This window comes from Etheostoma spectabile, chromosome 18 (assembly GCF_008692095.1).
Source record: "Etheostoma spectabile isolate EspeVRDwgs_2016 chromosome 18, UIUC_Espe_1.0, whole genome shotgun sequence".
NCBI classification, from domain to species: domain Eukaryota; kingdom Metazoa; phylum Chordata; class Actinopteri; order Perciformes; family Percidae; genus Etheostoma; species Etheostoma spectabile.
Window position 1 is genome coordinate 10,262,453 of NC_045750.1, and position 11,863 is coordinate 10,274,315.

At 38.5% G+C, this 11,863-nt stretch overlaps 1 protein-coding gene across 15 annotated transcripts in view; it reads left to right on the forward strand.

The window, feature by feature from the left end:
- otofa (otoferlin a) overlaps window positions 1–11,863 on the forward strand; it is a 71,720-nt gene that overhangs the window by 17,183 nt on the left and 42,674 nt on the right. For all 15 annotated transcript variants that reach the window (XM_032542574.1, XM_032542564.1, XM_032542563.1 and 12 more), the window contains exon 3: window positions 6,165–6,253. In XM_032542574.1, coding sequence (XP_032398465.1) covers window positions 6,165–6,253 — 89 coding nt within the window. The remainder of the gene's footprint in view (window positions 1–6,164; window positions 6,254–11,863) is intronic.

Below are 11,863 nucleotides of genomic sequence, written 5' to 3' on the forward strand. Positions count from 1 at the left end.
ACTTACCAGACTGTTCTAGCTGTTTTATTATTTGTCTATAACCACTTAGTCAATATATCCACATTATCCATGATTATTTATCTAAAAACTATTTTGTAAAAGCACCAATTCTCAAACAACAATATTGTCGCAATAATGATATTGAGGTAACTCTCCTGAACGACGGCTACAGTCCATGCTCGCCTACTGTGACTGCAGCTCACCTGTCACCCAAAGCAGAAAGCCCAAAATGAATGGGAGTCTATGGATCTAGACGGCTAAATGTGTCTCTATCGCCTGATTGTCGCTGAGAAATTTAAGATTTGATTGTAGTTTTTGCAAGTTCCACATCGATTATAGGTCAAAAGTTGAGTGAACGAGTACTTATGTCCTTTCGATTTCTTACAGGTTGAGTCGTTGTTGCCCATAACACGCTAACGTTCTGCTACTGAGTGCTGATTGGTTTGTGAAGGACTGATTACGACCAGAGATCCCGCTTGATGGCATCCGCACTGCGCGCTGTGTTGTCGATACCTTGAGAGAATATTGCAAGTGACTCAGTATCTTTGGCCGTACGATGTGTATGACGTCATTGACATTTAAAAGTTTTTAGAACAAAAAAGTGACACAGTAGTGTGTATTTTCTTTGTCTCCTCTTTGGAATACAACATTCAAATTACTAAACAAAAAATTATATCCTGAGAAAGGTGGATTTTAAGGGGTATAGCTCCATAGACCTCTATTAATTCTGCACTTGCCCGTGAGCGCCCCCATATTGAACCAGATTGGAACTGCAACCAGTTTCGAAACCAGAAGTTTCCAGAGAGTGGAAGTTCTCCCCTTATTAGACATTTTCTTGTGTAACTGGTAAAAAGTGCACCTACGAATATGTTTTTACTTGCAGTTGCACCAAGTACAGTATGTTACTTGCTAAGTGTTCTTGTGCAAAATGTGTGCTTATGGAATGAATAACCTTCCAATACTACACACAAATGGGGTAAAGAGTGAAGAGAATTTATGAATAGTGAACTTAAGGATGTTATTTTGAGTCCTTGTTTGCATTTTGTTAGAATTTACCATTACGACACACTGTTTAAATCTCATAAACATTTAATTATTGTAAGACACAAGAAATGGAATAAATCAGATAAGAAGGAGCTTTTAAAGACTTGGCTATTGCTTGACTGCAGAAACAATTCAGCTTAATACACTTCAGTAGCCTGAAGATCATACGACACAGAATGGGCTACGATTTCTGGAATCTTCATTGGTCCACCAGCAGCCTTATAGCCTGTTGAGAAATGTATGTGTCTGTTCACAATTGTCAGCTGAAAGCAATATTGCTATCCTATAGGCCTGCAGGTTTCGGGGGGAAACATGAATCACGATTTTTCAGCAAAAACATAACAAATTGGCATTAGCAAACAGATTTGTTTTGGCACCTATAGCACATTGCGTATCACCCCAAGCCTGTAAACATAGAGGCTTCAATGAAGAGAAGGGAGAGCATTGCAGCGCTTGGAGCACATTAAAACCTATTTTATACAGTCTATGTTTAGAACTCAGAAGAAAGTAGTAGCGTTTGTGATGCAGTCGGCTCATAAAAATTAAATGAGAATCGACGTCATTAAAAACATCAAAGTTAGTTAAAAATTTAATCACAAACGAGTGAATCAAGATCATGATTTTATAATGCCATAAAGACGGTGTTTATGAAACCATAGTGATGCTGAAGCAAACATTATGATTAATCATCTCTGAGAATATGAGAAGTTTTTAACTTGGCTTTTAGAAAGTAAGAAATTGCTTTCTTCTGAGAAATATTGCTCCTTTTTATTTATTTATTTTACTCAAGAGTACAGTATATTGTGTTGTTGTTTTTGTCACCCTGTAGCCAAATTCCTTTTGATTGTTTAAAACTTGCTGAGGCATGCTAAACCTTTCCACTCTCTCACCTTAATGGCTTCACTGCTCTCATTTTATTTGTCTGAACTGTGTGGGTATTTAAACCACTGTAAGCACTTTTGTTGTCATGGTGGCTATGAAAGCATTAGGCAACAAAAACAGCTTACTTCTTCATGTTGTGTATTCCTGCATTTGTGTTACTCAGGAGATAAGTAGTCTTTGACAACAAAAAATGAGGACAAGCAAAGCGCTGAGAGACACGTAATGGAGTCAACATGGCTGTGAGCTGTAGCTTAAAGTTCATACATCTGTTTATTAGAGTAGTAAAGGTGACTTCTACCTACGCCAACACATACAGTACACATGTTTGTATTGTCAGTGCAGTCACAGACTAAAATGAGTAAAATGTTTTCTTTCTCTGGTGAAATGAATGAGGCTTCCCAGAGTCCCCAGTGTTGGATAAAGAAAACATGGTTATGTTTGCAGTGGTGTGTATGTGTCATTTTAGATACAGTGTGTGTTATGGTCTGGCCAATACAGCTCTAACAGAACCATATACACCGGGGCACCACAAGCATCTCACCACTCCTGTTCCCCCTGTACACAAACGACTGCAGGAGCTCAGACCCAGGGATGCTGTACATCAAGTACTATTGACACCACTAACTCCGCTGCATCAGTAAGGAAAAGTTTTGCAAGGTGGTGTGAGAACAACTACTTGGACCTACACTACCGGTCAAAAGTTTGGGTTCACATACAAATTTGTATTCCTCTCCATTCTAGACAGAATACCAGCTGATCTGAGTGGGTGGCTGATCTTTAATGCAATATCTACATTGCCCATTATCAGCAACCATTCACCCAATGTTCCAAAGGCACATTCTGTTTACTAATCTGATATCATTTTAAAAAACTAACTAGAAAAACACTGGCAAACTCTTTTGCAATTATGTCAGCACATAATGTAATCTGAAAACTGCTGCCCTGGTTAAAAAAACAATGCAACTGATCTGAGCTGGTATTCTGTCTACAATGGAGTGCAATGGAAACTTGTGGGTGACCCCAAACTTTTGACCGGTAGTGTAAATCCCAGTAAAACCAAAGTACTTCTGGTAGATTTCAGGAGGGACCAGCCCACTGCCCCAACTCTGGAAGTAAATGGCCAGAGAATAGAGCACGTTGAGGAGTTTAAATACCTTGGCAGTACCATCAATCAAAAGCTCACCTTTAAGACCAATGAAGAGCATGATACTCTCTAAGTGCCAACCATGCCTGATCTTCCCCAGAAAGACAAGGAAGTGCCAGCCATTAGTCCAGCAGGAGTTCTACAGATCCTTTGTGGAATCCATACTGAGCTTCAATATGACGGCATGGTTTGGAGGGATGAGCGCTACCAACCTGAAACCCCTTCAACGGCATTGTAACGATCAGCAGCAAAATCATCGGGCATGAAAGGAGCTAATCAGCATTGATTAAATGAATTGGACAGTAAAGAAGGTCTCACAAATAGCTAAAGACACCACACACGCACGTACGCACACACACACACACACACACACACACACACACACTCTCAACACCATCTACAACCTCACTGATTTCTGACCCTTCCCCTCAGAACCAGAAGGTCCACATCTAGTTTTGTACCTACCTCCATCCGCCTAGTTAACTCTTGACTTCCTCCATCCACACCTGTTTCTGACAGTGGCACCCGCCCTCCCCCCACCCCCAACTTTGTTTCGTAATTTGTATTTGAATTATGCATGCATTTTATACATTCTTTTGTGTATCATGGCTACATACAGTGATTAACAAGTCACGGCCATGAATGTGCTATGATTGTCTGTTTTTGCTGTATTTATCTTTGTCCACCACACAAATGATCATTAGATGCTCCGGTATGTGCATATTAGGCGTCATTTCCTTCATTAGCAGTGTGCTCTGTCATCCGTGCAACATTAACACCACGCTGGGGCCTCTTTCTCTTCCTTCTGTCTCTCGCTGTTTGAACTCACTGGAGGTGATTTAGTTGTAAATTAGATGTGGCACGGCAGTTTTTACCATAATCTCAGCCAACGGCCATGCCTCTGAGGGTTTTTGCAGGCTGATTGATTCCAGTGAAATGCAGCTAAGAAAGAGGCAGCAGTAGACTACTGGTCATGCCTGGCTGCTGAAGCCTGGGAAGAGAGACTGCAGGTCTTCAGGGTAGAGAGCTCAGAGGGATTGTTTAATGCAGTGCACACACACAAACGCACACATCCACAGATCCTTTAAGGCAGGTCTACCACTAGCAGGTTGGAACCACGGGGTTCGATAATGGGACAATCCTGATGGATCGCTTGCCTGACAACCCGCACTGTTTTCCTTAATGAGAGGCCAATATTAGCAGGGGGTGAATGAATTTTAAATCACCTGTGCAACCCTTTGCCCTCATAGAGCCTCTTCCCAAGATATTATAGTACATAGGAGAAGGCTCAGAGAGGATTTACTGAATTTGAATCAACTCATTAATTCATCATGTTTTTAATCTTCCTAATGACTGTTTTTTTTTTTTATTGTTTGTCATTTACTTAATTTAACTGTAATTCTGCCTTGTCGTAGTTAAACACAGGAGAGCTGAGTAATACATTGCAATTTTCTTGGTAGATGTGACTGCATTTTGATGCCTGTAATAGGAATTGGTTTCAATTGTTTAGATGCTTTTAGCGCATCTATCATAATGTAGCAGCAAACCCCAAGGGAGTCCTGGATATATTTTGCTGCTGATTTGAGAATTAATTAGAAGTTTAAGAGTGTTGTTAATGTATGTTATAAATTTTTAACTGTGGAACATTTCCAGAAATATTTAAATTTAAGTTTTTGTTTTGTTCTATAAATAATTATACCAACAGTCTGGGATCAAAGAAAAGACAAATAAAAAACAGGCGGACAAACAAACAAAAAATAATAACATATAGAAAAGAATGCTAAGTTGATAAGTATGACATTAGTCCCACCATACTAATGTCAACATGCAATTCTGATTTACAGATTTTATATTCGTTTATTCAACTTTTTTAACTTACAAAGTGTGTGGGACAGTTTCTGTACACTACAACAGTCAGCAATGTTTAGATACTTCCACTAAGTAATTTCTACTTATTTATTTTTGTTATTTTTCTATACATTATGTACTGTATAGGCATAGATGATTTGTGCTGTTTTAAAATCTACCATACCATAAATGTGCTTTTTATAGCTACTGTTGATGCGGACAAAGTCATCAATTACTTTATAAAGTACTTTTTACAGATTTGATGTGATTTATAAAGACTATTATCAGTCATTGACGTAGCTGTAGTATAAATGTCACATAGGCAAGTGCTGTAATTGAGTACAGCTCATCTACCTATTTGACTGTACTCCTGATAAAATAACTCTGGGCTAATATACAGACTCAGGCTTTATGTCATTTTCACAACAGGCCCTTCCCAAGAGATGTACTGTGTGCTTACTGGTGTGAGAAAGCAGTCAAAGTAGCATACTGAGTGTTTGATCAGCCTGACAAAGCCAATTAGTAAAGACATCACTAAGGAGATTGGTGGTGGAAAGGATTTTAAACAAAGATGTGGTTGTTTTTTCCTTTTCCTTATGTTTAAAAGAGCCACATGACATTTTTTAGAGCTAATTAAAGTGAAAACGCCAAAGGAAGTTATCCATCAAAGCTGGTTCACACATCTCACAACCTGGGCTTTTTCTCAAGGATATGCCAGACATTTTTAAGACATTTATTACCATACAGTTTTGCATGGCTGCTGTTTTTTCATGTTTTGCGTTATAGCAAAAAGCTAATCAGTATTCCCAGTCGGTGCTATAAAACCCGAAGATGTTTATGGGGATAAATAAAACATCGTAGTGTATAATTCCCTTCAGAACAGCACCTCTGTAGCTGGTGGGGATTCTTTTCAACTTAAGGACCCTTTCATAGGAACATATGCATGCTGACATGAGACCTTCTGTTTGTGGACTTATTTTAGACACTAACTAGTCTACTCCATAGTGAGCAGTAAATTGTTGATCATAAAGCGAAAATGTGCTTCTGGATCCAGCTGTTATGGTTTCTTGTCGGACAAAACAAGACATTTGAGTAAGTCTAACTGGACAAGCCTTTTTACTTTTTTACTTCTATAGACTTTGAATTAAAACATATATAGTAATAAGAGATAATAATAGATAATAAATATAACCTTTAGTTGCAGCCCAATTTCTTCTAAACTCATCATATTCTCTCTTTTTTTCAGGTATTTCGATGGCCTATTGCCAGCAAACTGGATGGAAACGAGATGCTGGAGATCCAAGTGTACAATTACAGCAAGGTTTTCTCAAACAGGTAAGGTTGTACCACTGTTCCCAGACTGCCCTTAAACTGCATTTACCTCAGCAAACAGCATTTCTGAGTAAACAGTTTGTGGCTTCATCTCCCTTCCTGCCTTCCTGTCACAGCCTGTGACCAATTCAGGCCGACACACAGTGCATATTACTCAGATAAAGGAGAATACGTTTGTATTCCCTGAAAGCTTGATCTAAATTGATTCAGTTTTTTGTGTAAAAGACTACAAACCACAAAGCTGGCCATGAGTGAGTTTCACATCAGGAGCGGAGTGGAGGTAATGAAACCATATTAGATCTTCAATGATGGGCACATTTGTCACTTTACACTCTCCAAATAATGTAAACATGAGAAGCTCACAGGGTGCCTAAGTGAATGATGCAGCTGGGATCACATGCTGCAATGACTCGTCTGAATCATCACGTTCAAAGATTATGGGAGTTGACCTCAGTTCTTCAAGGAGGGCTGCGATGCCCCATAACTTCATTTAAACTGCTCCTGTGAAATCAAGAAACATCAGCCGTACTCAATTGAATTAAGTAATTTCCCTTTACTCCTGCTCCTCATTTTCATTTCTTTTTTCATCTTTGTGTCCCTTTAAGTGTATCTTGCATTGTTGCCACTCAGGCTGATGTGTCCAGATCTGGTAAGACATATGCTGTTGTGCGAGGTAGCCCGCCCGGCTCCTGTGTCAGTAACAAATCCGATCAGATCATTACAGCTGCTGCGTCTCTGGATGTGTCAAGACTGAGGACTCGTTATGTTGCCCACACAGTCATTACAACTTAGTATGCTATTCCATGTTTATGTGTATGTGGGTGGTGATGTACTGTATATGTCCGTTCTTACCACTGTCTTTGTATTTTTTCTGTGTGACCTGTGAGGACAACAGGAACAGGATGGCCACACATGACAATTCAGAGAAGGTCAAAGCTTGCAATCCAACTAGCTTGACTAACTTTGACCCAGGCTAAAATAAAATGTGGCGATCCTCTGACTTTTCCTGTAATGCTCTATGAGGTTGAAATTTTTGTGTTTTAATTAAAGCTCCATATGTCCACAAGCAGCATCATTATCAGGTTAACTGATCTGCTTCATTACTGTCTGCACTAACACACCGTAAGGCCAGTTTGTCACACTGTGCGACCATATCACATTACCACAACACAAAGAGAAAGCAATGATACGGGATGGGCTTTGTTCCTTAGTGGCACATAGACCATGTTTTATGATTTGTTTTCCCCTGTGGCTGAAAGATGCTTTTATATTTTGCACGCTGTGGAGTAGACTGTGTGAGTTACTGAGCACTGGAGCAAAGAGAGTTTGCGTGATTATATATTTAAGGTCTTCAACTTGAGGTCAGTGGCTCCCAAGGGGGTCTATTGAGAAACATCAAGGGGGTCTTGGAATTATAATTGGACTTCTTAATGTTATTTTCAGATGATCAGATGTTTTGCAGCAAGCTCAGAACACATTTTACTGTTTACCTTGCAATACCTTGTGATAACTTTCCACAATGGTAAAATACATAGTCAATGATAAGCCCTAACTCACAGATATACTACTATAACTGGAACTTCAAGATGTAATTTCATATATCACCTGAAGCAACACATTCTGCAGGGGGAGGAAGTACAGGGGGCTGAAATGTAGCCACCTGTGTAACCTGAATGCCAGCTGAGTTGAGGACACACGTCAGCCTTGAGTAGTAAAAACATGTATTTTTCCTCTTCTGCAGACAGAACCCATGGCACAAATAGATCAGTGAAAAGAACAATATGTGTTTTAAAATTCTGGGGGTACATGAGCTGTTTCTTGAAAAAAATGTTTGAAATGCTTTCTTTATTGTTTTAAGAGTGAGTATACAATTTCAATATTTTAGACTTGTTAGACTTTTCCCTGTTTTATCTTTATAATGGGCTTTGAATTTTACAAAAAACAGTTCCCTCTGAGATGAGATTCAATTCAATTGTATTTTAATTACAGTTTCTCAGCTAGGGTGCAATAACGTGAGGTATAAGGTAATGGAGCCTTTTAAACATTGTTGTGTTTTTTTAGAAATAAACAAAGGACAAACAGAGTCTTTAAACGTGTCAGATGTGAAGTTATTCGCTGTCAAAGTGGCGCCAAAATGAATGGCAGTGAATGGAATGCTAACGGCAGGTGATGGCTTATTAGCATCAAAACGGCGCCATAGGAGCTACGCTTAGAGAGGAGAGGCTTACTCCCTTGGGAAAAACTTCCTTTTAACAAGCAGAAACCTTGGACAGAGATGAGACTATTTACAATTCGCATGGATACTCTTTGCTAAATTTAAATCCTTCTCTCCGGCTTTAATTTATTTGATTCCCTTCTTGATTTTTTGTTTTTTTGTGGTTTGTGGTTTTCATGCAACAACAGGACATAGAATTTTAGCAGCAACAGGGCTTTACTGGCTCTAAACTTATATAATCCTTCCATGCTGTTCACATTGAGACTCAACAATTTATTGCTTGGTCTTCAAATGCAAGCTTAAAAACATAAACATCTGTTGTCTTTTATCTTGGCTTTCACATGCCTGAAGCACTGGAATAAACACTGCAGAGTTGTATCAGCAGAACTGCCCATGACAATATTGATTTTTGTATTAGAATGTTTTCATAAATGTGATAAAGCAGAATATATTGATGGGCATCTGCTTTTTGTCATTAAAAAACAATAACCCCATTATTTCCTCTTTCTACCACTCATTTTTGACAGACTGACATTTAAATAAACCAAATGTGGGTTATACTGTGTTTACATTACATTTGTATGCTTATTTCCTTCTGCAACACAGCTGTAGAACGTGAGCGTGGAACAACACTTGTGCTTGTAGAATCAACAAGAAAATGTTACTGCTTCCAACTGCACACCTAGGTTGGCATGACACCCTGATGGACACTGACATCCAAAAACAAGTCTTAATAGCTTCTATTGTTTGTGGTTTGTGTGAAATACTGGAATATAGATTGCGCCCACGTAAATCAATAGATATTCATCCTTCAACACCAGTCAAAGACATGTTTGCCGAATGTTCTCATGTTCACATCAGTGTGTGTACACCGTTGGGGGGCAGTGCTTGGCAGAAGCTGCTCCTCGGCCAAATCACACACACCTTTTAGCTGTAACATTTTCCTTTCACACTGTTCTCAAGCTAAGTTACCAGCAGCCGAGGTGGATTAGTGCACTGCAACCTTGAGAACAAATCTATTTATCTACTAACAAACACTATTTGTCTTGGAAAAAATATTTTACATTTTAAAGCTTTCCTCAAGTTCACCTGAGCCAGAGAGTTCGTCATAGTCATGCATCGATTTGCAAAAGAAACTTGAGGCACACAAATGAAAATAATACAAATTGAAAGGGAACGGAGCTCTGAATTATAAAGCAGATGAAAGTAAATTGTTTGCAGAACTACAATCAATAATGAATGCCACCTTTTGAAGTGCTAAAAAGTGAGCCAGAACATGATAGGCCCTGCTCAGTTCAATTATTCAGCACTTGTACACACGTTACAATGGCTGAAAGCAAATGATAGACCATTTGCTGGACATATTGGTCACCATTGTCTAGGGAAGAAAAGAGGATTATGTTGTGGTGGGTTAGTATTTTTAGTGTTATAACTCAGAGGTAGAGACATTTTTTATCTTCAAAGATAAAGCTGACTGCACTAAACCATTAATTTCCATACAGACTTTTCTTGAGTAATGTCAAACCTGTAAAGTAGATCATGGAGTGATTCAGTGGGGAGCCCGGTCAATATTCACCTTCACAGAGAAAGCATCTGCCAGAGCCTGAAGGGGAGCACATACTTAACTTGAAACACATAACTTGAATTCAAAGTGAAGTCAAGTTCTGTTGGATTCAATTTACCTCATTATTAAGTTTTGAAACTCTGCTGACAAATGTAGACTCACTTTCAAGTGTACATTGAATTTGTCACCACCAATTCCAAAGGAAAGAGAAAGTATAGGTGAGGACATAATGTAGATGGAGATAAAGAAAGATGGAGATGCACAAGAGCATGCATTTACTGTAGAACATGTGAGATCTGACAAGATTTCAAGAGTGCATATTAAAGCTCCAACAGCTGCATTAACTGGGGCAAAAGTAAAACACAAGAATATCTTGAATGTATATGTCCTCTGACGCTACGGGGACTTGATCTTACAATGCTCAGTCGGCAAGGTGCATGCTGTACCAAGTGAGCTAATTCCTGAGACAGAAATTAAAATTGGTAATTGAATCAATCAATTTCATTTGTTGTTCATCAGAACAATGCTGTGAGTAGCATTGGCTTTAAAAAGGTTCAAATTCAAGACCTTATGACCTGACACAAGAATTTGATTTAGAGAACAATTTTGGACTGCGGTTTTTTTACACTCATTTGCAGAGAGAAAGAGCATGAGAATTCCTTTCCATACAGTTGATCGAGAGAGAGAGAGAGTTGAGAGAGAGAGAGCTAGTGACCATTACAGTAGAAATGACTGTGGCTCATTGTGGGCTGTGCTCCATGTTCTTTGTGTTGCTGATTGCTATGCGAACAACACACTGTTTTGGGGAAACTCTATAAATTATTCACCAGCTCTAATTGACTAGCTGAATAGGGAATGTACTGGGTTTCTTCCCACTGTTAAGTTCTATGAGGGATCCTTGGGCAGCATAGAAATTAACCTAGTCCAAACTTCCCGATTGCAGAGTTGAGGTTTAAAAATACAAAAAATATATTGACAATAAAGCTCTATATCCAATACATTGGGTTTAGTTACCTTGAAATAAAGACTTTGACTAATATAAGTCATCCATGTTATCTATGTTTGGTTTTCAGCCTCTTCCGTAATGGAGCTTTCAGAAAAAACTTGTATCTTGATGTTGCTGGATGTTGATAGGAACAATATTTACAAATCAGAAACCGGTGTTTACAGTAACTCTGATATGACAAAACTATACTGAAATAATGCATGAACACAACCATGAGCTTTTACACAAAGAAAAAAAACTAATAATTGATGTTAATGTTTTAATTTGACTTGTCAGACTTCCATTTAGTTAATTTAGGCATCTACATTTGTAAAAGTGTGTTTTTTTTATGTTTCTGTAGAAGAAAAATAGTTACAGTTAAAAAATGTGGCGCATATGCTAAATCCAAAGTCTCTGCAGCCTTCAGCTTTCAAATTGAAACACACAGAGAGACCTTTTTAAATTCAAATCAAAGAATAACATTCATTCAGAGTGCTGGGTGAATAAATGGTGTGCAAGTCTGTTCTAATTAATTTACTTATCCTTCGGGGCATTGATAATAGCTTAAGAGAAGTGGCTGAGAATTTACTGCCTGGTACTGAAATTAGTTTGAAGCTTTGGAAAAGGACCTGTCTGAAACGTTTGTTATAGAAGTGGAAAATTGATTTTCAGTGGGATCATCAGTATTAGCAACTTTCACATAACAGTTGCTCTTTAAATGTGTATAAATATGTGTTTATATTTTCCAATCAGACAAAAGCTTTATTTGTCTCCTCTGTTTCTCACCATACTTCTCTTAGTTGTGAACAAATTGAGGTGTGTGTGTGTGTGTGTGTGTGTGTGTGTGTG